Source organism: Cavia porcellus, unplaced genomic scaffold (assembly GCF_034190915.1).
Source record: "Cavia porcellus strain 051 isolate PalLab524CR breed Dunkin Hartley unplaced genomic scaffold, mCavPor4.1 scaffold_32, whole genome shotgun sequence".
Taxonomy (NCBI): Eukaryota; Metazoa; Chordata; class Mammalia; order Rodentia; family Caviidae; genus Cavia; species Cavia porcellus.
Genome location: NW_026947515.1, coordinates 16,387,995 through 16,414,279, shown reverse-complemented (window position 1 = coordinate 16,414,279; position 26,285 = coordinate 16,387,995). Strand labels below are relative to the sequence as shown.

General features: G+C 38.8%; 1 protein-coding gene across 2 annotated transcripts; it reads left to right on the top strand.

The window, feature by feature from the left end:
* Window positions 1-67: 67 nt before the first annotated feature.
* On the top strand, window positions 68-26,285 carry Cep95 (centrosomal protein 95). 2 transcript variants are annotated; one of them, XM_003465933.5, is made up of 20 exons: window positions 68-280; window positions 1,854-1,982; window positions 3,698-3,805; window positions 6,878-6,988; window positions 9,609-9,714; window positions 10,269-10,384; window positions 12,644-12,775; window positions 13,828-14,021; window positions 16,751-16,863; window positions 17,035-17,167; window positions 17,833-17,983; window positions 18,844-18,983; window positions 19,972-20,064; window positions 21,140-21,269; window positions 22,048-22,217; window positions 22,314-22,388; window positions 23,306-23,458; window positions 25,189-25,335; window positions 25,619-25,690; window positions 25,964-26,285. In XM_003465933.5, the coding sequence occupies exons 1-20, from the start codon at window positions 262-264 to the stop codon at window positions 26,138-26,140; spliced, it is 2,469 nt and encodes an 822-aa protein (XP_003465981.1). In that variant the 5' UTR covers window positions 68-261; the 3' UTR covers window positions 26,141-26,285. The 2 variants fall into 2 exon arrangements, with proteins under 2 accessions (XP_003465981.1, XP_013003846.1); XM_013148392.3 differs by lacking the exon at window positions 12,644-12,775.

Genomic DNA, 26,285 nt, shown 5'->3' with positions numbered 1-26,285 from the left:
AGAAACCTCTAGCGAGATCTTGCCCTCGAGGAATGGTGTTCAGGGCCCGCAAACTGCCACCTAAGCACGTGCTGCGAAAGGAAGTGCTTCTCTGATGACCAATCAGCGGCGAGAAGCCGTTTTAACGTCCTTCCCCCCCCCTTTACTCCTCCTACTGGTTTGTGCCTTCTCCCGCCCGCGCAGGGTTTGCGGAAGGGCCTTTCCGGGACTCCGTAGCTCGCGCGCTGTTTGCGGAGGCTGGCGGCAACTTGCCTCCGAGATATGGCCAGCTCGGAGACTGGTGAGTCTCGGCTCAGAATCCTGGTGTGTGTCGGACTCGTAATACTCCACCTTCCGGATGCCTCGGGCCCACTTTCATTTGGGTCTGCTACTGCCGAGGCTCCTGACTGTCAGACACGCTATCGCAAGTCGCAGGTTCTGTAGGATCTTAGGCTTAGCCTCAATGTCCCCCCCCCCCCCCGCTTTTGAGGCTGTAAGACGGCGACAGGGGGTATGAGGGGTCCTACAGCGAGGCTTGTAGGGCACCCACACCCTGGCTGTTGAAGATCAGTCAGAAGGCTCTTCCCAGAACCTGGATTTGCGTGCTTTGTTTAACCACCATCATTGGTGCTCTCTGCTCTTACTTTGGGAACTGAAGCCGAAGCTACATTTGTATTGATCTTTAAAGACAGTGCTTTTAAAATAATGTTGATGTCCCTATCAGAGTAACATAGTGGTACTTTTTGGCCTTAATGCCCACTGGGGTTACAGTCTTTGTCTAAAACGATTTGTGAAAAGCGAACTGATTTGGTTGTCTGGGACGCTTTCATCCGTTTTTCCTGGTAGGCGTCCAAAAACTTGTTTTGGATTGGTCAGCTTTGAGCAATGGGCTTGAGGAGAGGGGATGGTGTGCGTGTAAGAAACACAGACTCATTTGTTTCCAAGACATGTCCCTAGCATACTATTTTTTTGGATGCCCTTAACATACTGGAGATGGATCTAATGCTAAACTGCTTTCCCTTTTTATAACTAGTCATTTTAGGAGATAAATGTTACAAACTTTGTCATTTATCTTTAGTCAACAAACTAGCAACCTTGGTAATTCTAGCACTATATATGGGGAAAGGCAGAAGGCGGTGCATTACACAGGAAATTTCAGCACTGTTGATGCGCTAGTTCTGAGCTTAAGGTTGTCTTTATGTTTATTTCCTTTCGTATACGTCGTGTAATTTTTTTTTTTTGGTCTTTTTCTTTTTTATCGGTACCGGGGATCGAACTCACGACTGCGTGCTTTCAAGGCAGGCGCTTATGCCGCTGAGCTAAATCCCCAGCCCCCAAATGTAATTTTTTAAAAATAAAATAACTAATAAATGCGTAAGTTCTGGTGTTATTCCAGATCTTCACCACCTAAAGTCACCTATTTGGTCGCTAGAGAGATCTTGGCTTATACAAAATAATTGAGTAAAAACATGAGTAATACTATTGGGAATTTGAAGCCGACTCTGTTAGTTTCTAATAACCTAAGAATATTTACAAACTGTCTAGTTTATGATAAAATATTTCCATTTACTTTCAAGTACATTTTAATTAAAAATGCTAAAGGCTTATAAAATAAAAATTACTGATAAATAAGGCTTTAGTTTGTAACAGTAAAATTGGATTTTATACAATGAAACTATAGCACTTTGAAGATCATCCCAAGAAATTAAATACATTTTTAAAAAATGTTGCCTAGAAGGGTATTTAAAATTCTGTAACAAGTTCCTTTATCTTGCATCAAGTTTAGTGTCTATCCTTGTATGTGGTTGTTGGTTTTTAAAATGTGTGCATGACTTTTCTAGTGCTTCTGAAGACTGATTTTTTTCCCCCAACAGATTGGGTAACTGTTGCCAGTAACCTGCTTTGTAAATGTCACATACATCTGAGGATACATGAACTTGAAGATTGTGATGCTAATGTTTTTATTGCACTTTATCAATCCATTTTGGGAGAAAAGGTACCAGGTAAGGATACTGAAGTAACTGTTTCTATCCTAGGCCAGTTAATTCCTTTAGTATTTATAACGTTTTATTTTTAATACCTGCATTTTATTTCTGTTCAAATACAGCATTCATTATCTTACGATACTTTATGGGACCCACACATAATACTAACCTTGATCAAATCAGTTTAGTTGTTTATTTATTTATTTATGGTCTGTTTGAGACAATATGCACTATGCAGTTCAGGTTGACCTTTAACTAACTTTATAGCACAGGCTGGCCTCAAACTCGAAAGGATCTTCCCGCCTCATCCCGAGTGCTGGGATTACAGGCATGTGCCACCATGCCTAGCAGTCATTTAATTTAATTTTGTCCAATGTCTTGGGAAAGGTACCTCATTCCTGTAAATACATATTTAAAGGTTCTGCAGTTGAGTGGAACTTGGAATTTGTTGGGTTATATTATTATTACAGGTAAGAACTGATGTTTTTCTATAATTATTAATTATTATTAAGAAAACAGTTAAACTTGTCATATCTTTGGAGAGGTGGTGAGAGAGGGTCTCATTGTATAATCTGGTTCAAAGCTGGTCATGAACTCACTATGTAGCATGGGCTGGCCTGGACTTGAAGCAATCCTCATGCCTCATCCTCCAAGTATTTGGGATGATGTTGTGCAGCACCACACCAAGGTCTTACTATCTTGTGAATTTGTGATTTGTGAATTTCTTTCAGAGATATCTCATCCTTTTGCTGTGTTCTTGGTTAAATATCTCAGCATCCTTATCCATAGATTCCTTTGCTGCTTCCGTCTCTGTATAGGTTTTTTTTATAACCTATACACTATACACTAAATATAGTAATATAGGACCTGTATACTTTTTCCACTATTAGCGTATTGTAATATTTCCATTATTAGTTCATAAAATAAGGGATGGGCGCTACCTGGTATCTGTGATCTAATCTTAACTCTTTCAAAGGTTCATCTTACTCAGTACCAAATTTGACTTGGTCCTGTCACATTCTGGTGCATACTGACTTTTAAAACTTTTAATACTAATTATTTCCAATAGGTTTTTTTCCCCAGTAGATGCTTGTAGTCAGATATATAAGAGCCCATCTTGTGTTGGCCTTCATGGAAAGTGATTGTGAGTTTGAGACCAGCCAGGGCTACATAGCAAGTTCCAGGGTGGCTTGAGCTACATAATGAGACCCTGTCTTTAAAACAACAACAAAACACCCACTTTGAACACCTGCTTATAAATTTTTTTCTTTCAAGGAAAGCAGCATACAGTTATGGATTAAAGTCTCAATTCATGTCTTGTTTTTCCTTTTAGACTATTAGCATTTATTTGAATTTTGAACCTCTATCTTTACAGGGTACTTATGTACAGCACGTTCATAGTGTAGGTGTAACAAATAGTTAACAACAGATGCTCAGTATTGAAAAGTCAGTTTAAGGGCCTTGGTGTAGCTCAGCAGCATAAGTGCCTGCCAAGCAAGTGCTAGGTCATGAGTTCCCTGGTATCAAAAAAAAAAAAGTTCAGTCAGATATTCAACCAGTAAAGATTCTACTGTATAGAATGAAGGCTTTATTAACTTACCTGTGCTGTAGCCTATTGTGTTTGTGCAGAGCTTACTTTTATGGGAGATGAGATTACTCAAAGCTTGGTCAGAGACAGATAGATGAAAACTTGGAACCTTGTTGATGCAGACTAATGCAGCTTTTCTCCCAAGATCTCATAGCTGTTCCCAAGAGTCAAGAAGATGATGCCCACAATGTACAAGCAGTGATTGATTCATTGGCCTTGGATTACCTGCAGGTCAGCTTATCTCACATAACAGGTTAGTATATGTATAAGCGCTAGATAATTATGCACTTTAGTAAAATATTGTCGGGTAGAATTTTAGACAGTGTTTAATTAACCAAATGTGTGAGCTCATGGAATAGAAAAACTAAGTATTTCTATAAATCCTTGTATTTCCAGCTAGTAAAAGGTAAGAATTGTTCCTTTAAATTATTTCAAGTTAATGAAAGAATTATTTCATTTTATTTATCTTTTGCTGCTGAGCTAAATCCTAGGCCCCTGTTGATTTGTTTTTGACAGTAGTTAAAAGAAGATGAGTGTTAATTAGGATAGACTATTTACATCTCTTAATTTGGTATTGATAAGAACACAATTTAGCAAGAATACTTTGTTGTATTTTGACTTCACTTCAAAGTGGAAATAGTTTATTTTGAGGAAAAATCTGAGTTTCCATGTATTTTATTTGTTTTACCAATTTGAGATTGCTTAATCACTTGAATAGGGCACTTTCTGGTATTCGTGTTTTTTAAATAATTGTAGCAAACTTTGTAAGCATACATATCTGCTCCTGAAAAATCACACTATTGAATGAAAAGTTACAAAACTGCTTATCTCTAGTAGACTGCAAAGCAGCTTTTCACCTGTTGTATTGGGTTTAAAGCAGCTTCTCCTATATGTGAAGTACTGCATTCTGGCTGGCAGTTGTAGTTGCTGGGGTGGCAAATTGTGTTTCCCAGCTTGGAGACTCAAAGGTGTTGAGTTTGCCCTTGGGATATACTTACAAAGCCAGGAAAACACATGGCTTGAAAACAAGATTTCTGGTTCATTATGTTAAGCAGGAAATAAACCCGTTAAACTGCTGTTTCTTGTAGTAATGTAAAACATCGAATTTCTGGTTTAGGTTTGTTTGTATCACGGCTAGATATTCTCACATACCCAATTCCAGTGGCAACCCATTTTCTGGGATCCCTCCAGTCTCTTTCAGAGGCCGTCTCTCCCTCAATAACATTTTTTACTGTTTCGTTTTACACAAGGTTATGCTATGTAATTCAGGCTGGTGTGGACTCACTGTGTAGTCTAGGTAGGCCTTGATCCTCTTGCCTCAGCCTCCAGAATGCTGGGAATAGAGGTGTGTGCCACTGTGCCTGGCTCAAAATTTCCTACTCATTCAAAAAATGGAATTCCTACTCTGCCTCCTCCATACTGGTTTAAACTCATACTTATGCCATCCATGACATCCCAAAGGAGAACCAACACACTGCAAGAGTTGAATTCCATCCATAGCTGATGTTGAAGTCCCCCCCATAGGATCCTGACCTAGATCCCCAATCTGCCAAATGAGTGTATGACGAGGCTTAAATAAAATGAGACAAGTGATATGATTTTAGGGCTCCAGGAGAGTCAAAACCCTTTAGCTGAGGGCTAAGACAAAGACTTCTCTGGACTGCCCACTTTTATTAGGTCTAACACAAAGGGCAGAGAAACTGAGAAAAGTGCAGGCAATGAGCAGGACCTTGGAAGTCACTTCAAGGAAGTCTCCAAATAATGAATCAAGTCAACTCAGTAGAACCTTCTTATGATGAAGCTATGGTAGAAGTGAGACAGCAGGAGCAATTCCTGCAGTGCAGTCTATCCACTTAACTGATATTTGAGCCGAGTGTCCACAGCTGTGGCCTTATCATGCCCTTTGAGGTATCTCTGGTCTCACAGGCCACAAACAAGCCTCAGCCAAGACCAGTGATTCATAGAGTTTCACTTACTATGAATCAACTCCCGCCACCAGGCAAGGGGCTGAGGCCTAGGACATAGATAAACATAGAAAGCCAATTAGTAGAATTTAAATCCTGCTCAGAGCCGCTTTGTAGTGGTCTCCTACACCATACCCCCACTCCCACCCCCACCCCCACCCTGCTTTTTGGAGGGTACCAGGGATCAAACTCATGACCTTGTGTTTGCCAGGCAGGCACTTTATCACTGAGCTAAACCCTCAGCCCTAAAATCCCTTATTTAAAAGCCCATTTTTACTCATTTCAATGTATTGTGGGGTAGGTACTGGGATAAGGGACTATTTAAAGATTAACTTCTTACTGTCACTTATTTTATTTTTAAAATTGAGTTAGCTATTTTTGAAACAAAAGAGTCTCACCTTGTAGTCCAGGCTGGGTTTGAATGTGGGGCAAGCCTCCTGAGTGCTGGTAATGCAGGTGTGTGCCACCATGCCTAGATTTAAAGGTTAACTTCTGAGTACTAAGTGGAAGTATTAGTAGATAATGCTGTAGAGACTGAGAATGGAGGAAGAATAAAAGACGTTTTATCTATAGAAATTTTAAAGTAGGGGCCTTTGATGAGAGTTTTGTTTTGCAATGCTAGGACTCAATTTTCACAGATGATGTTTTGATCAGACAGATGGTTTTGATTCACACAGGTGAACAGAGGTTAACAAATACAGGAAAAAGAACCAAGAATTACTGGTGAAATTATCCCAGGAAGTTTTTGTTTTGTAATTCCAATTTTCTGTTACCATCTTTTGAACAAACATTCTAGAAGTAGGTATTAGGATCTGAAAGTGCTTTCTTCTGCTTTTGTTCATTTGTTTTTTGAGATAGGGTCTTACTGTATAGCCCAGGCTGGCCTCTAACTCACAGTCACCTTCCTGCCTCAGTCCCTTGAATGCTGGGATTGTAGGTGTGTGCCACCTGCCTGGCTGCCTTCTGCCGTTTTTTACCAGTTTAGCAAACTCTACCATTTTATATTTTGGTATGATTCTCATTAGAGGATGTTTTCTTAAGTCCAGTCAATCCAGTTATTTTGCTTCTTAAAGAATGAAATATGCTGGGGCTGGGGATTTAGCTCAGCGGCATAAGCGCCTGCTTGCAAGCAGGCAGTCGTGAATTCGATCCCTGGTACCGATAAAAATGAAAAAGACAAAAATAAAAAAAAATGAAATATGCTATCTTTGTTGTTTTTCAGATATAATTAAGCAGGTATTTATAATATTATTTGGCCTTTGTATTACCTGTATTATTGAAAATGTTACATCTAGTTCAAGATCATGAGGCTTTCAGGTGTGTAGATTAAATTTTTTTAACATTGTGTGTTCTATATTCAGGAGAAAATATAGTGAAAGGAGATAAAGAATCTATCAAGAATCTCCTAGAAATATTTGATGGGTTGCTGGAATATCTTACAGAACACATTAGTGAAGCATCTTATGAGAAAAGTAAGTGTAATGGCGGGGCTGGGGTATAGCTCAGTGGTGGAGTGCTTGTTTAGCTTAAGGCTCTGGGCTGTTATCTCCAATACCACACAAAAAGGGGAAATTTGTTTGTTTCTTGTATTGTATCACTGATACAATATACCTCATAAACTTCATTACAAATTTCCAATTGTTTTGTCCCAGCAACTTGAATAGTCCATGGGCTAGGACGATATCCGGTTTCTGTTTCAGATGGTTGCAAACTATACCCTAGACTGTGATCAAGTCCTTTGTTATTTAGAATGTTGCGTACAAGTTACTTTAAAAGTAATTTTTTGTAGAAAGCTAAATTTTTGCCTGAATCATTTATTATCCAACTATTGCATGAAATTTATTATTCCAAAACTGTTAGAAATACCATTTTACATTTTAAACTTGAGTAATATTGAGGCATCCACAGAAGGAACATCTTTGTCCTTTGTTTGTCCTGGTATTTTGTGAATATTTTTAATTTTCCTCCGAGTAATCCAGTTCCCCAAACGGTAAAAGTTTGTACTGAGAAATATTTGTTTTCTTTAGATCACTATTATCTTATTTTTATCCAAAATGATTATGGTTATTTAAACTAAATCATAAATCACTATATAAATAAACTAAATTAAACTGAATCATAAATCACTAAATCACTGTATAAATCAGCAGTGCTTAAGCACTATTTATTAACTTTGATACATAAATCCTTTATTTAGGAATTTATCAGGGAAATATTGCCAAATAAAGGTCCTTAAAAGTATTTGTTGCATTGTTATTTTATCCTTGCCCAAAAAGAACCTATATTTAAACAGATTATGTAAATAATGAATAATGATTGAATAATATATAACTGGGGGAGTATTTTGAGACAGGGTCTTACTGTGTAGTTTAGGCTGGCCTTCAACTCGCTATGTAGCCCAGGCTGATTTTGAACTCTCAGTGATCCTCCTGCTTCAGCCTCCCAAGTATTGGGATTACAGGAGTGAGCCACCACACCCAGTTCTATTTGTTTTTATGATGCAGAATTATAAAAAAAAAAATTGTTTCCAGCAGTAACGGTAATTAACATAAATTCTAATACAAGTTACGAAAAAATTTTGGGGAAGCTCCACCTTCGTACTTTTCCCTTTAGTGATAGATTTATACCATAATTATAACATTTGAAGTTAATCTTAGTCTTTAGTTAGATAATTCCCTACCTTTATTCAGTTGCTGCTAAAAAGATTTAAAAACTGAAAGGGAACATTGAGAAATGTACCACACTGGAAATTTCATATTTTTATTTCAGAAAATTTTTAGTGCAGTGCCAGTCTGGGTACTTTAGGAGGATTCAAAGCTGTGTGACATGTTAGTGTTCACAGAAAAGCTTGTCCTCAAGCTAGGGAGACAGATATAAACACATCCAATAAAACAAAACAGAGGGATTAGAGCAGAAAACAGAGGGGGAGTGGCATGTGGCACCTACCCAGTCCAGGGCACCAGGAGGCATTTGGGTACCTTGGGCCTTTTTTGCCCCTGTCCCTTTGTCTTTTTAGCAACAAGGTGAGAGGTAGAAAATTACCTCAAAATAGAGATGGAGATTAAATTGAGGTGTAAAGATAATAGTGGATTTTACTGTATAGGTGCAGTCTGCAGGGAGGGGCTGAATAATAATGCCCTGCCTGTAACTGGGAAGTGGGTAGAGAGAGGACTGGACTGAGGGACACTTTCACATGTCTGGTGGGAGCGAAGGCTGGAGGAAGTCGGGGTAGGTGATGGCCTGATCTGTGCAAGGCGAGAGTTGTTTAGATGGGCCTCTTTCTGTGATAACACACGAGCTGGACCGTATTTTCTAAGGTCTGGTTCTCACTTGTGCAGGTCCAAGATACACTTACTTGGCTGCACCCCAAAAGCTGACATGATTATTCAAAATGCCAGTGGGAAACACAGGCATGGTGGGGCATGCCTATAATCCCAGCACTTGGGGGACTAAGGCAGGAGGATCACTGAGGTCAGCCTGGACGCTAGTGAGACCCTGTTTCCGAAACACAAAAAATATAATAAAATATTTCATGGTGAATACAGAAATAGGAAAAAATGAGGCTGTGTATTTGGACAGGGAATATGTAGAAATGAGCATAGGAATTACCAGAGAGGTAAATTTGAATCTTTGGAGGTTTCACCCACATATCTCCTAAAGTCACTGCCCTAGCGAATTCTGCCACTGGCAAGTGTGTGTGTTCCTTAACTATTGGGCTGCACAGAAAGTTGCTGGTCTTAGGAAAACTTCATCTAAGTCTTGATATGGCCTGACTCTTCACCTAAGACACGACTGTCCTGGATCTTAAAGTTGGTGCGATCATGTTTTTCTGCCATCTTAATGAACTGAACACCTCCTATAAAAATGAAATGTTGTGTACAACGGTAGACACTGATCGTGAGCAGCATGCATGTGGTTTCTTTGTGGACTTGAGTAACTCATTACCTTCTAAGTTCACTGTTAGGAGAGCCTCATATACTGTGATGGGTGGGGACTTCATTGCCTCACCTTTTCAGCCTACTCGTATACCAAAAGAGTGGTACTGCATTAACTAAAGCGTTTCGGTGTTGTTCTTCATCTGTTTCTAAATAGGTGAGACCGAACAGTATTTTAAAGAATCCCATGGAGGAGGACCTTTGGAAGAGGCAGAAAGTCCTAAGGAATCCAAATCATCATGGAAGAGAGTTTCTTTTGAGAGGTAGTTGGCAATATTTCTGAATTTCATCAAACTACACTTTAAGAAGTTTTAAAAAATGTAATATAAAAAAGAAAAAAAAGTAACAAAATGTTTTAAAAAAATAAAGAACAGAAGTGAACAATTCAAGGATATTTAATATAGAATTAACACCCTACTGAGATTGCAATACCCTTGATATATCAGTGTTTGCTGTGCTCTATGTAGTCTGTCTTTTTTGACCGTTGACACTTCATACACACAATACACACAATTGTTTGTGCCTTTCCAGTACCAGTCAAAATGAGTCAGAGAAGCAAAGGAAGTGATAAACAAAAGGGAGACTCTTCTTTTTCTTTTTTATTTTTTGTGGTGCAAGGGATGGAACTCAGGGTCTCGAGCATGCTAGGCAAGCTCTCCAGCACTGAGCTACATCCCCAGACCCAGTCATTCAGATTTTCTGCACCTACCAATGAGCAGTGTGATTTGCAGAGCAGATGTTTGGAGCAGCTTGCTGGGCCCTCGATGGAAGGACCTTCTGTGGTCAGGCTGGTCCCTAAGTGAGAGACCTCTTTCAGGTGCTCTTTCTCATCTGAGGCTTTGGGCCCCTCTTGGGATGAAGATGAAACAGAATCCACTGGTGAACTGATTCGACTTGGAGACACAGCACACACCTTTTCTCTAAGAAGTAACAGTAAGTACTTAAACTTTAAATAACAGTTATCAAAAAATCAGTTATAATTTAGCATACAACTATAATTCATAGAGTTAGTTTGAGACAGGGTCTTGCTAATGTAACCAGGCTCGGCTTGAACTTGTGATCCTCATCTCAGCCTCCCAGAGTGCTAGCGTTACTGGCGTGCACTACCGTGCTCAGCCAGAGTACTCCTTAATTGTATTTTCCCAAACTAGTTGGCTCACTTTCTTCATCATTTCAGTGGCAGTAGCCAGCCGCATTTCAAGCAATCTGCTCCTTCCACACGATAGGTCTGAGCATCTTTCCCCCATTCCCCCTTCTCCAGCTGTGACCCTCGCTGTCCTGCCCGCTTGGGCTGCCGTGTTCTTCTCTGGTATCACAGTGGGTACCTTTCCTTCCTGTTCCTGGAAAACCCACTCTTAGTTTTCAGCTTCTCCCATGTGCTTCAGGCTGTGATGCTGTGTTTATGCTGTGTGGCTTTCTCCATCTACACATTAGAAGATAACTTATAGTTTGTTACGGAAACTTAAGAGTTCCTGGCAAAGTATGGATGTTGCTCAGTATTCAGGGCCTTCTGTCTGCTGTGTAGTGGTGATAAGGGCGGGAAACAAAACAGAGAAATCCCTGACTTTGTGGAGTTTACAGTCTACTTGTGAGGGCTGCTGATAAATACGGTAATTAAAATTACCTTTCCAAACAGCAAAAATCCACACCAAAATAATTATTTTGGACTAAAAGGACAAGAATGTTAGTGTGGTCTTAAGTACCCTAAACTGGGAATGAGAAATGGCCTTTTGTCTCTTTCCAGGCTCTGCTACTGAACCTGTGACTTTGAATAGGGTCTTAACCTTTTCAGAGCCCCAGTGTGAGACTTGAACTTAGCCATATCTGAAGTGCCTGTCAGCATTGATAATCTGATTCCAAGGAGTAAATGACACATTCCAAGGAATTATGTTCTAAGAGTCTAAGTCTGAAGGTCAGACACTAGGTCAATGTATGTGCTTCCCATTGGCATAGGCAATGTAACAGAATGATCAGTCAGGTGTAGTTAGTATAAGAATATTTGATGGCCAGATATAGTAGCATGTTATCTACAATCCCAGCTACTTGGGAGGCTGAGGCAGGAGGATCTCAGGTTTGAGACCAACCTGATCAATTTAGTGAGACTCTGCCTCACAATAAAAAGGGATAGAGGCAGACGTTAGTGCCTGCCTAGCAAGCTTATCACCTTGGTTATAGATGAACAAAAAGCTTTTTGAAGGTAGTTGAATAGGTTGTTAGGATGGGAGGGACAGTGATTGCAGAAATGAGTTCTGTGATACCAAGATAAAGATAAATTTTTCAAAAAGTAGAAGAAAAATAAACTGAGTTGAGCATTTCTACTCTAAAAATCTGAAATACTCCAAAATCCAAAACTTTTTGACATCACAAATGGAAAGTCACATACTGACCAAATATGACAGGTCACAGTCAAAATGCAGGCACACTAAAAGTCCTGTGGAAAATTACTTTCAGGCTCGTGTAAGTGTACATGAACTATAAACGAGTTGGCTTCCATCATGGCTTCCATCCCTGTGATAGCGCATGTGTATGCAAATATTCCACATTCCAAAAACACTTCTGGTTGCAAGCATTTTGGCTAGGAGGTACTCAGCCTATACTTGTTTCAGATACAAAGGGTGAGAGGAATTGTCTCTACTGCAGTTAGGGCAAAGGAGAAAAGTCTGACAGATACCTTGAGATGGTGTTTGGGTTTGATGTGGTAAAAGGGCTTCTAGAAATTTCCTTTTATATTTAGAGTGAGATAGCAGATAATTGACATATACATTCACAGGCATCTAGTTTAGGCTTCAGTTTCTGGATTATAACTCCTTGATTATGGTACTGTCTGTACCACCTAACTCAGGTATCTCTTCAGGTTTTTGGGGGTGGTATTTGTTTGTTTGAGACAGGGTGATGCTATATAGTTCAAACTGGTCTTAAACTTGGTGTGTAGCCCAGGCTGGCCTCAAACTTGCAGCAATCTCTTGCCTGAGCTTCCTGAATGCTGGGATTACAACTGTATGCCACTATATCCAGCTTAACTGTCTCTTTATACACAAAGGTGGCCACATGATACTAATCATCAAAAATAATTGACATTAAAGCAGTTGAATTAACATTCTCCTTTCAACATTGTTATTCCTCTTGGCTTTTAGTACAGTAGTGAACTATTTTGACAGTTTAAGAATTTACCTTTAATACCTTCTTTCATAGGTGCCCAAAGTCCTGTTGATCCACAGTCTAAAAAAACTTTAGCTTCAGCAAGTTGTAAACCATGTGAGGACATGCTGGCGTCCCCCTCATCTCTTTTCCTGTCCAAGAATGCAGCATCCTTGGTTGAAGACAGTGAGTTGTAGGGGTTATTGGTTCTTTAGAGTGCTGCTGGACTGGGAACAATAGTTTATGCTTTGGTATTGTATTTTTACTTCTGTTGCCCTGTACTTTGTCATTCTTTTTTATTTTTGTATGATTTTATTTGTAAAGGTTCTGCCTTTAATTATGAGCTCGGATTTTCGTTTCAGATGGTTTTTGATCACATATTTTTGCATCCACTATTTTATTGTCTGAAGTCTTCTCTCAGAGACTTTATTTTTTCTTTTAAAGACAATGCATGATACATTTTTACATCAGTTGCTGCCCATTAACTGACAAAATACTATTCCTTTTTTAAAAAAGTTTTTAAAATTTTATTTATTTCATGTTACTTTTTGAGACAGAGTCTCTTTCGCTAAGTTGATTGGCTAGACTCAAACTTGCGATTCTTTTGCCTTAGCCCCCCAGAGTGCTGGGGTTACATCATGCAAGGTTCATCCCCAACCCTTTTATTTTAAGGAAAAGTCTTGTTAAATTTCCCAGGCTGGCCTTGAACTTGGGATCCTCCTAACTTAACCTCATAAGTAGCTGGGATTGCAGGTGTGTGCCACTATGCTCAGGTCACATTGCTTGGTTCTTCTCCGTGACTCCCATATAGGATTGTCACAGACAATCATTGTTACTGACTAGTTTTCTAACATGTGAATGAACTATAATTTACATAGACAGTCTTCAAGCTGTGAGCCTACTTCCAAGTTTTCATTATTTTTAAACATTCAAAGAATAGTTTTATAATAATATTAAGGTTATATCCTGCCAGGCATTATGCTGTGCTTGGGAGACTGAGGCAGGAGAATCACTGCATTGTTAATTGGAGCCCAGCCTGAGCTACATAGTGAGAACCTGTCTTAAAAAGAAAAAAATTACATTCATCCTGATTTAATTAGATTTCTACTTTTTTGGCTCACTTTAATTATCTTTTGTAGGCTGTAGTTAGTGTGTGAATATGTTTGTCTAGGTATATTACATGCAAAATGATTTATTTCTTACCCTTTCATAAGGTTCACTGTAATTTGTCTTACCAGTGGAAATCCCGCCTGTGAGTGTGGTTCCAAGTGCTAGAAGGCTCGGGGAACCTATCCGCGCAGCTATTCCTTTACATCCACCCTACCACCCTTCGGAGCCTCGAGCACCCTGCCCCATAGGAAGAGAGTACCTGCGTTCCAGTCACTTCTCCCCTGCGGTGAACTCAGCTGAAGAGCACACAGCATTTCCCGTGGTAAGTGGACTAGCTTGCTTGCAATTGGGTAGAAGCTCACATACTTAGCATGTGCTATACCACACTGAGTTACATCCACAGAAGCCTGTATTATTAAAGAGATCTCTGCTAGGGTTAAAATAGTCAAGCATACTTCACTATCAGGAAATGGAATAACATTGTACTTCAAACTTACCACTGCATGTTGTTTATACCTGCATATTCTTACTCTGTTTATCTGGGAAGAGAGGGACAAGATGAATGTCGGGACTAGGGAGACCGGCATATGGAGAGGGCAGAAAGGATAGGAAGAGGATAAAAAAAAACTTAAGATGTGTTATGTACCAGCTCCCCACAAAGAATGCAGTCATTATGCACTGCAGACATGCACTGATTAAAAAATAAAAACTGAAAAGTAAAAAAAATTAATAATAAAAAGGAAATGTGACACAGCACATATGGAATGTTCCTTTTTTGTCAGGCACAGATTTAGGTACTTCATGGGTATTGAATACATTCTTTTTTTCAAAAGCCATTTTAATTCAAAGAGAAGAAAAAACAAAATTTCAAAACACGTCAGTCGGGGCAATAGTGGTACATGTATTGCACATTGTCATCTCTAAATCATTCACTCAGAGCACAAGACAACTGCATTGAATAATTTATTTCTCAAAACATTTCTGGAATAGGTACTATATTTTCCATGGGAAAGCTGATGAGAGAAATTAGTAGCTTACCCAAGATTATACAGTAATTGAAGAGAAAGGATTTGAATTCAGGCATTCTGACATCAGAATCATTTTGTGTGTCTCTAGTTAAGTAATTTAAAAATACCAGAATGCATAAAAAAGAAAATACCATATATTGATACTCCATTATCCAGCATGAATCACTGTTAATATCTTGAACAATTTTGACTTTTTCTTTGGGGGAAAAAAATTCCATTCTATATAGTTATCCTATCGGTATCTTTCTAGAAAGAATAGGCAGTTGTATGCCAGGGTAAATTGATAAATAATGATTTTCATCATTAAAGAATTTGCCAGAAAAAAATAAGAGAATTTACCAGGTATGGTAACACACACCTATAATCCCAGCACTCTGGGAGGCTGAGGCAAGAGGATCACAAACCTAGTGGGCAGCAAAGGCCTCACTCAACTGGCAGTGTAGATAATTGTGAAGGCCCTGCATTCAATCCATAATACTGCAAAAAGAAAGAAAACACGGTTGGGTGGGGGGAGAAAGGGAGGAAGGGAAGGAGGGTGAAAAGTGAGGGGGAGAAGAAGGGGAGAGGGGATAAGTTACAGCAGTGGGGTTGCTAGAATTTCGAGGTCAGTCTGGAATACACATGAAACAGGAAAAGTTCAAACAATGCAGAAAAAGCAAGAAATGAAGCAGGCATCATTAATATTAGATGACCATTTTAAACAATCTGTGCATGTATTCAGATAGGAGGCTAAATCAATAAAAAGGAAAAATGGCTATAGGATAATTACTGCCTTTTCAGGAAGCATGGGAGGGACAGGAGGGTTTCTGAGTTGTTGGTAATAATTCTGTTTATTCACCTAAGTGGAAGTGAATGAGAATATCAGTCTTGAAGTAATCAAGCTGGACACATACTTCATTTAAAAAGATATTAATAATGCAATTATAATGCTGTTTACTGTGAAGTTTTCAGTAGAAGAAATCGAAGTGAAATTGAAAATGTCATTAAACAGTAAATATTTCTTTGCCACAAAAAAATTTTTCTTTTTGTTTTCTTTTACACACAAGAAATATTTTCTAAAAGATTTCTTCTTGGGTTTGGGCGTATAGCTCAGTGAGCAAGAATGTGCTGAGCATGCTAGGGACCTTGGTACAATCTTCAGCACCAAAATGAAAAAAAAGATTCCCTGTAAGGTTAAGAAGTAAATTACTGCCAGGCCTGGTGATGCATGCCTGTAATCTCAGCACTTGAAGGCAGAAGCAGGAGGATCATGAGTTCAGGGCCAGCCTGGACTATATAGTGAACACATGAACAGCCTAAACTACACTGTCTCAAAAAAAAAAAAAAAAAAAAAAAAAAGAAAAGAAAAGAAAAGTAAATGAAATAAACTGTAATTTAATATATGAAATAAACTGTAAACTGCACACACTTGTAATTCCAGCATTTAGGAGGCTGAGGCAGGAGGATTGCTGTGAGTTTGAGGCCAACCTGGGCTACATAAGCAAGTTAAAGGCTAGCCTGCAGTACACAGTGAGACCCTGTCTCAAACAAAACAAAGCAAAACCCTGAAAATGTCAAGCATTTATAATCATATTTTGAGAGGTTTCATGTTCAAAGTGTTTTAGGTTTGAATAATTGCTTTTGCTTTGTTGGTACAAGAGGTAACTTGAATACTTTCCACTTGGGATAGCCCTGGAAGTCTGTGGCCACACTACCCTGATCATGCTGACTCTTGTCTGATCTCAGAAGCTAAGCAGGGTCAGGTCTGTTTAGTACTTCTATGGGACATAATCCCTGAAATTTCATGTTTGAGGGCCCCTCACCTGCCTTTCTATTAAAATGGCATTCTGAGCCTTTTTTTTTTTAGCAGAATCTGATAGACACTGTTCTAGTCATTTGAATGTCAATATATTTCGACAAATAAGCTGTCACATGGAAATTGAAGGACCTAGCTTTTTGTCACAGATCCTTTCTTCTCTACCCTCAGAAAGGACTTATGTGTCTTTTTTTGTAGGCTTCTAAATGGACTTTCTGTTGTTAACAGGACTCGGATGATACAATTATTTTAAGTTCGATGGTGCCTAAAGAAAGTGACCAAAAAATATGTCCAGCTCAAGTTCTCAGCCCTAGGACAAGGAAGCTTCCAAAAGGAAAAAGGTAACATTACTGCAGACTTATAGTCTGTTTACAAAGGAATTTAAAAAGTAAAGGGTAGACTATGGAAATTTACCTGTAGAAACTAGTATGAAATACTTATTAAAGTATGTATTACGGTTATTACTGTAATATATATCTGGCTATTTAAATGCCACATGATCACTTTTGTAGAAATGAAAACAGAGCTGCAGCCTCATCATGGGACTCACCACTTTTCTCCCAGAGACCAAGAAAGAGTTTAACAGAACAAGAACTACATGTGGTGTCAGAGAAACTATCTCAACGGCTGTCTGAACTAGACTGGGCAAGTCTTGTTTTTTAATATATATTGAGATTGCTGTGATCAACAGCCAATTTCAGAGCTCTAAGTAGAAGATAAGCATAGGTAGTGAAAAATGAGTTATATATTAGTTACTATGAAAATGTTCCAGAAGTCAAGCAGGTAGGACATGAATCATGATCTCTCAGCCTTTATGATACAATGAACTATAGCACAGATATATCCATTTATCAGTTGTGATGAAAACTAGATCATTTAATATGGATGATTATGTAAAATTAGTCAAATCTGTATAGTTTCTCTTTGTCATTAAAGATGAATCTGGTATAAAACTGATCATTGAGGGGCCAGGAGTTTAGCTCAGTGGCATAAGCTCCTGCTTGGCAAGGGCGAAGTTGTAAGTTCAATCCCCAGTACCAAGAAACAAAACCAAAAAGACCCTGATCATTGATTCTCACAAAATATAATGGAGTAACATTGAATGAATATATTAAACCCTTCTGATTCATGGAAGATCATATAAGAGGACTCAGTTTCCAGCACTAATTTTCACCCTTTAAAAAGCTAAATATCATAAACATCTAAAAAACTAGTGACTATAAGAGGGAACATTTTAAAGATCTGCTCTCTTCTCCCAACTTACATTTGCTGTAATTAATGAAAGATGTTGAAAAGAATTTTCTCAATAGATGTTAAAAAGTGCCCTGGGTCATCAAATTAAAGGAAAGATAGACCATAAAGAAGACACTGGAAAGAAAAAGAACAGCGGTGATGAGGAGGAGATACTTTCTCAGCACAGTGACAGCATCATGGAGCGTGGGCCAAAGAAGCTAAGGCCAGGTACTACTTAAGAGGTCTGGAGTGGGGTGTCTGCAGAAACTGCAATCCCATGTGCTTTTAATGGTCATTTTAAACATTTCGGAAGTACATAAAGGGAAGCAAAAATACCAAAGTTGGTATTGTTTCCTCTTATCATTGTTTTTATATTCTAATAACTTATAGTATACATTACTTATCCAAAGATAGTACTATAATGTTTTATGACTTGAAGTTACAGAAATGTTGCATATACTTTTCTGCAACTTGTTTTTTTTCTGTTAACACTATTTTGAAAATCTGTTTAGGTTGATACATAAAGATCCAGTTAATTCACTGTACCTCACTGTTGTGTGTGTGTATATGATTTTTTTTTTTAATTGAACGCACAACCTTGCACTTGCCAGGCAGGTGCTTGTGCCATTGAGCTATATCCCCGGCCACCCTGATTGGTATATTTACCCATTAGGGAAGAATCTAGACTGCATAGACAGAACATAACCACAGCAAATGTAGTTACTTGTAAGTATGTTGCCTTGTATTTATAAGGCATGTATATGTACTTACATCTCCTTAGGACCTAGAATTTACTTTTTCTTGCTTACTATCCCCACTCCAAGAGTACTTTCCATAGGACTTTATGCATGGAAGCCTTCTACAAGTTCAGTTCAATCCAAAGTTGAATATACATGCTAAGTACTTACTTAAGAAAGTGCACACTTATGTGCATATCTCTTTTTTGTATGATTGAAATACAAATGAGTTATAGGAGATTATACTTTGCACATTCATTCATCATTTCTCTTTGGAAATCAATTGTTTGATTTCCAACTTGATGTTCCTGGCTGTTGGGAACTAGTGATAAATGTTTTTTCTGTTTGTAGGACATTCTGTGCACAGAAAGCCACATTTCAGGTCACATTCGCTGTCTCCATCTCCAGTTAACAAACACAAACAGTTCCAGAGAGAGAGAAAAAGACAGCACAAGCAAAAAGAAAGAGACATCCGCCAGTTCCAAGCAAAGGTATTTCTCTATCTCTTGACTACCACTGGGCAGTAGCCAGTTCCATTTCCTCTCAACCAAATGCCATTTGGCATGCTGCTGATTAAAAGCGTAAAATGCATTTAATATGCTTGAGTTGAGTGGATGACAATTGTGTCTTATGGTTTATCCTCCTCTCAGGGAGCATAAAATTATACTCATGAAATTCTCAAGAGAATAACCTGGTCAGATTGTTTACTGTTTCAGTGGATTAAGAAAAAATGAGATTACTGTGGGTTGGTATTTTAGAGAGACTTTCAGAGATTTTAAGATGGAATAAATGTGAGGGCCACTGGAAATAGGAGATAAGAAAGGGTTCATTACAACAGAGAGGTCTGCATTCCTGCAAGAAGACTGGTATGATTACCAAAGAAAAGTTTCTGCTATGGGACAGGGCTTTTGAAATATTGTGTGAATTCACAATACTTCATTGTTTGCTGCAGATTTTATAAATTTTTTAAAAAGTCTTTTTTGAGACAAGGTTTTACTATGTAGTTCAGGCTGGCCTTGGAACTCATTTTGAAGTCCAGGCTGGCCTCGAACTTGCAGCAGTCCTGCCTCAGCCTCCCAAGCTCTGGGATTACAGGTGTGCACCACCAAGCCAGATGCTTTATAATGGTTTTGTAATGTAGTAGTATTTGTAATGGTGAAAACAGAAGTTACTTCAGATAGATGTCTTAGAATAGTTGTATTCAGTATGTAACTAGGCATGTGATTTCCACTTGGGAGTATGAAAATAATTACAAAACCTGTGAGAACAAAAACTACATAATGTAAAGTTTCATTTTACATCCCAATTTTACAGTTAAATTTGTGTATTTCATTCAGAGCTAAAAAGAATTCTTTTTTTTTAATAAAAGAGTGAGTTTTAATACCTTAGAGGTGACAGGATCCTAGGTGATGATTTTTCCTTCATGTTCACTTGTACATGTTTTTAATAACTAAAACATTTATGACCTTTTCTCTCTAGGCATTAACTGAAGCATTTGAAAGGGAACTAAGAAGAAATAAAGTCCAAGAGAATATTCGACCTCATGGGATAAATGAGGAGGAGGAGGAAACAGTGGGTAAAAGTCGCCACTGTAATAGATACCATTAGCTCAATCCAGTGGAAGATACCAAGATGATCTTTGTGGGAGAAAAAAAGGACCACAGGGTTTTAAACACTAGCTGTTTAGGAAAAGTCAGAAATTCATTTTCTCATGTAGAATTTTCTTTCATTCATAGAGTATTCAAGATGCCAAAATACCAGACAAACATGGTACCAAAGAAAACTAGTGTTTCTGCTTTTTTCTAAAACGTCCGTTGGTTTTTCGGGGTTTCTGCTGGCTAGCAGTAAACCAGTGTTTTTGTTTTTGTTTTTAATAAGAAAATAAAAAAATGTCTGTGCTGACAAAGTTCAAAAGGAGTAGAGAAAGCCAGGCACACTTAGAAGGCTGAGGCAGGAGGATTGCAGCAAGTCCAAGACCAATTTGGGCTGCATAGTGCGTTCAAGGCCATCCTGGATTACATAGTAAGTTCAGTGGGAGTCTGAACTATGTCACGAGACCCTATCTTGAAAAAAAAAGGTTGAGGATTAGTGTAAGACTCTGGGTTCAAAGCCCAGATCAAAAAAACAAAACAAAAAAAAAAAGCAAAATCAAAAGGGAATAGGAGAAGACAGAATCCCAAGTGTTCTATACCTGGTTACAACAAAACCAAAGTATAAGTTTTCATTGTTTTCAAAATAATGGCTTACAGAAACCAAGTGAAAGCCCAGGGAAAGGCTTATTTTAAAATGTTAATAAGCAAAACTGGTTTAGTAATATCTAAGCATACTATGTAGTTGCTTGAGAATTTTGTGATTCTATGTGAGAAAAGCTGTCAAGGAAACAAGCACATCAGAACATTAACAGTGGTTGTACTTAAGTGTGTGGGACTGTGGTGACTGAAACTGGACAAAGATCCAGAGGTTTTTCAAATTCCAGGGAATGCTAGGGGCCAAAAATGAATAGATGAATGTTAGCCAGATTTTAGAAATTTGAAGTACAGTGATTTTCATAAGGATTAGCTATTTTTATCAGTATGTGATATTTAAGATGAGAAAAAGAATTGTTAGACATCTCTCTTATTTGTATTGTTTTATATGTGCTTCTAAGGAAAAATTACACAGAGAAGCTGTTCATAAAGGAACTCCAAAACACATTCAGCCCTGGAAGAGTTCCTCCAGAAAAGCTGCAACTCAGAGTCCAAGTGGTGGCCTTGTGAAGCCAAATAAAGCAGCTCCAAGTAAGAACCACAAAGTTGTACTTTGTGGAAAACTGGCATCCTTTGAAAGTATATGCTACATTCCAAGGACACAGCACTAAAATCTAACATCTACCAGTTAGTAGCAGAAAGTTCCTTATTTAAAAGTCATATGGTGGTTTTCCGTAGAGAGTTAAAACTGTTAAATAAGGAGACACCTTAGAGAGGCTTGAATGTTGGCATCAGAATGCCAGGGTTACTGTTTGCTGCTCCAGCTTGAGCCTTTGTTCACGCGGGTTGCCCTCCTCCTCGTAAGGAATTGGGAGAATGCAGAGAGTGCTCCAAGGCAAGTAGATGTTCTGTTTGGCTTGTAACATTGAGAGTTGATGCCAGTGAGTATTAAGGTCTTGTTACACAGAAGAAAGGTCATATGAAATGCTAGGCTTCCAGCTATCCCCACAGACCTCTGGCTTCCCAACTACATCCCATTAGAGCTAAGCACATGCCTACTGGAAGGACTGAGAAGCCTTCATTAATCTACATGAAGCATCTGTCACAAGCCCTGTGGTGGCTGAGCAGTTACGGTGCAATTCTCAGGACCAAATGTGATCCAAGCTGTTGAATTATCTTCATTCGTACTGGTGCTTGGCATGCCCCCATCAAAGAAGAAGAAACGTTCTAAGTGCTCTAATAAGCACTTAGAATGCTTTTTCAGCATCAGCGCTGCATAACTTGGATAAGCTTTGGTATATCAGGAAGGTGGGGCAGAGTGTTTGTCGGCATGTATGTCACATCAAAAGTGTCTTGTTTTTCCTTGCAGTGAAAGTAAATGAACACAGTCTCCTGCCCCTGATGCTGGAGCAGTTTCCATTTCTCTATGTCTCTGGTCCAACACTAAGCAAAATGTGGAAACAGCAAATTGCACACATTGAACAGCTCAAAAAAGATGCATTTAGAGAAAATCGATCCAAGAAGAAACTCCGGGATGAAGTAAGTTACTGTTAGTTTGAAGTGTAAGATTATAAACCAGAAAGAGGAGGCTTCCTTGAATAACATTCACCTACTTGCCTTGTGTTGCTCTTGAAGATAGATGAAGCGCTGAGAAGGCATGACCTCCTTACTGCCCTTGTCAAGAAAGAATATGAACATAACAAGAGACTGGTAAGTTCGGAGCAAGTTGAAAACTGTAATTTTGAACTTACAAGTTACATTCATTTCCTTGATCTTACACAGCTGGGTAACAGACTTCCGACCCTCACCAAAGGAAGCATCTGGGGCTTTACTGAAAATTGATGGGATGGAAGTGATAGTACTTTATATCCAGTTTCATTTAATTTCTGTAGTGAGAAATTACAGAACATGGTCTCTATAAAATGAAAAATGGAAGGCTTCAGAATGTTGAGTAACTTGCCTTGGGTCTTACCATGATAAGGAAAGGCTGCAATTGATATTGGGATCCAGTTCCATCTGTATCTTCACAACCTCTTTTTTAGGTGTGGGGTGGTTGTAGCTTAGTATTTTTTGCCACCTCCTGTCTTCCCAGGTTCCAAGTGTAGAACTGAGATAGTTTACCATTATTATTTAGGTTGGACATTGTACTTAGCACAACATTTTTCCTTATAAATAATAGTGAAGGGAGAGGACAGAGGTTGGAGAATGTGCCAAAGTAAAAAACTTAAACCTTTCATTAGTAAGCAAGTAGAGATAAGTTCTTTTTTTAAGACAGGGTCTCACTGTGTAATTCAGGCTGACCTTGAACTCCTGGTACTGGGTGGAGCTCATGACCCCTGCTAGAGTGGGGAACAGAGGCCCTCAGAGCAGGAGTGCTCAGGGTGTGGACCGCTTTTATAGTGTCAGGAGTTTGTCATGCTGCTCTTTAGACAGAGGTGATGGAGCTGAAACTGAAAGGATTCTAGAGGCTGATGTTCTTACACTCAGTCAGGCAGGAGGCCCCTGATTGTGTGTGGCTGGCTCGCTACTTGAAGATACTTTAATAGGGAGTAGGAGGGAGATAAGGATAAACATGGGGCTATGTTTTCCTCTTCTCCTTATGTCCCGTTTCCCCTTCCTTTGCCTAGCAAGACTTCAAGGACCGCATTCATAGACAAAGGTTGACCCAATCAAAGATAAAAGAAAATCGTCAGCAAATCGTTCGGGCCCGAAAATATTATGATGATTATAGAGTTCAGTTGCGTGCAAAAATGATGAGAATGAGGACTCGGGAAGAAATGGTAAGTACGGCCTTTCTACCTAGCCCAGTTACAATGAATTTTGTCCATTACCTTTCAGGAACCACTCTGACTGATCTCAGTTTGCATCCAGAATCCAAACATAGATCCTAAAATGCTGGCCATGAGAGTCTGTCTGTACTCGTTATACTTCATTATCCTACTGTGTGTCCTCACCATTTTAGTCTCCACAGACCTTGCCTTCATGTGAAACCTTAATTCCCTCTGACCCCTCACTCACAGTTCTTTCTTCAGGACAACTGTTTCAGGATTTGGGAGTGCACAATAAAAACAGCAAATTAAGGCATGATTATATGAGATAGGATTACACCTAAGATCAGGAATAACATTAGGGTAGCTATACTATGAGCTATTCTGCAGGGATCCTAAACTATGAATAAACTTTTGTGGTAAAATAATCATATAGTTAATTTTACTAAGTACTCTAAAATACAGTATTTCTAGAGGAAGACACTACTAAGGCTCTTGAAAGGCAAAGTGTTGCCTAAGCGTAAGCATGGCTATGAGAACCATCTTCTGTCAAGAATTATGGAAGAGGGTCAGGGAGTTAGCTCAGTGGCATAAGTGCCTGCCTTGCAAGCACAGGGTTGCGAGTTTGATCTCTGGTACCAAAAAAAATTAGTAAAGAAAGGACAAGTGGACATAGCCAAGGTCTCTGAGCACTTTGCAGTACTGTGGCTACCCACATGCTCACCACCACATCTTTGGTTATGCTCTTGTTTATGCATTTGTTTCTGCTCGGGATACTTGCCTCATACACATCATTACTTAAGAATTCTTTTCTGGAGGTAGTAAAGAATCTTTGCAATACATGAGAAGACGCTAAACACCACTAGTTGTTACAGAAAGAATATTATTCGCACGCACCAAGATGTCTAAAATAAAGGTAAGTTTGAGTATGGGGAGAATTTGGAATCTTCCTGTGGGGCTGGTAGAGTTGTAAAGTGGCATGAGTGCTTTGGAAAATGATCTGGCAATTCCTAAAAGGTTATCAAAAAGCCGGTGATTTTACTCTTTAGATACTGTGTATGTATCATACACAAAAATCTGTATACAAATGTTCATACCAACATTATTTGTAACTACTAAAAAGGGGACACAATCCCCATAACTCAGCTGATGAACAAAAATGTATGTTCATACAGTAAAATATTATTTGGTAATAAAATGTAGGTCCACCTTGAAAATGCGTTATGTGAAAGAAGTGTGCAGAACAGGCAACTCCACAGAAGCAGAAAATAGATGAGTGGTACTAGGAATGAAGGGGGGGCGGAGAACAGAGAATGACTGCTACTGGAGTTGCTTTGTGGGGTGAGGAATATGTTCTGAAAATAGTGACAGCAGCACAACTGTGAATACACTAACACCTGCTGAAGATTTTTTGCGGGTGGGGAGTACTAAAGATTGATCTTAATAGGTTGCAGAGGTACATCTCAGGTGTTTTGAGACAAGGTTTCACCAAGTTGCTCAGGCTGGGTTTGCACCTGCAGTCCTCCCACATGAGCCTCCCAAGTACTGGGATTAGGCATATGCCACCATGCACTGCCTGAGATATATATTCTAAAATGCGTAATTATATCATATATGACTATTTGGATAAACTCACTTTTAAAAATCTTTGTGAAATATCAGTGTATACCTCTAGTTAACAAAATTATATTCTGTAGTAGTAGTTCAGCATATATTCATCTTTGTGATTATATAACTGACAGATATTTAAGCAACTGTTTGAAGAAGGCTTACAAATTCAGAAGCAAAGATTACGGGACCTAAGAAACTATGCCAAAGAAAAGCGAGATGAAGAAAAACGACAGCACCAGAATGAACTGGACTCAATGGAGAACTACTATAAGGACCAGGTGGGCTATTACTCTCTATTGTTTACAGTGTGCTTGGTCCTGACCACCTGTGTTCAGAGTCTGCTTAGTTCACTGATACTAAACCTCCCCATGTTAACTTGGGGCTTTGCACCTCATACAGGCTAGCGTGATCCCATTTTCAAGTGAGTACTTAGCCACGGAATACATCCATATTGCTCTGTGTCCAGTAAGATAAAGATTTTAAGCCTAAGAACAGTAAATATGAACATTTTTATATTTTCACTGTAAGCATTAAATGTATTTTCTTCTTCCCTATAAACAGTTTTCATTGCTGGCAGAAGCCATATCACAGGAACGTCAGGAACTCAAAGCCAGAGAGAAAGCCCAGGCCCAGGTAATAAGACGATAGAAATTGTTTGCATTTTTAGGAACTTGAAAACAGCTGTATTATAACTTTTAAGGGGATGGAGAAACAACTAGTAAGAAAATCCATCTATAAGACATTTATCCAGGTTTAACTATCTATTCTGGTCTCTGTAAGAGCTACTTTTAAATTATATAAATGACTGCAGGAGCTTAATAAGCTGAAAAGTAGAGAGGAAATAAAAATAGATGAGGGCCTAAGATAAATGTTGTGAATAGCAGGATGACATGAGTTCTCTTTCAGACATTGCATAAGGTGAAGAGAGAACTGAGATCTAAGATGGAGAAGGAGATTCAACAGCTACAGTGCATGATAACGCAGAATGACGATGATGCTTTCTTCCGGGAGTTGGAAGTCGAGCGCTTCAGAGCTCGGCTACAGCTGGCTTCCTTTCAGTACAGTAACAGTCCCTTCCCATGAGGCCTGACTTGACAGGTGAATTTTCTGGACAGAGTAGAATTGAGCCAGTAAACATTCTAAACCAGAAGAGTAATTTTGAAATGCATTATCTGTGTATTCATTTGGATACTTAACAATTTTTAAAATAAAAACTTTTCTTAAGGTG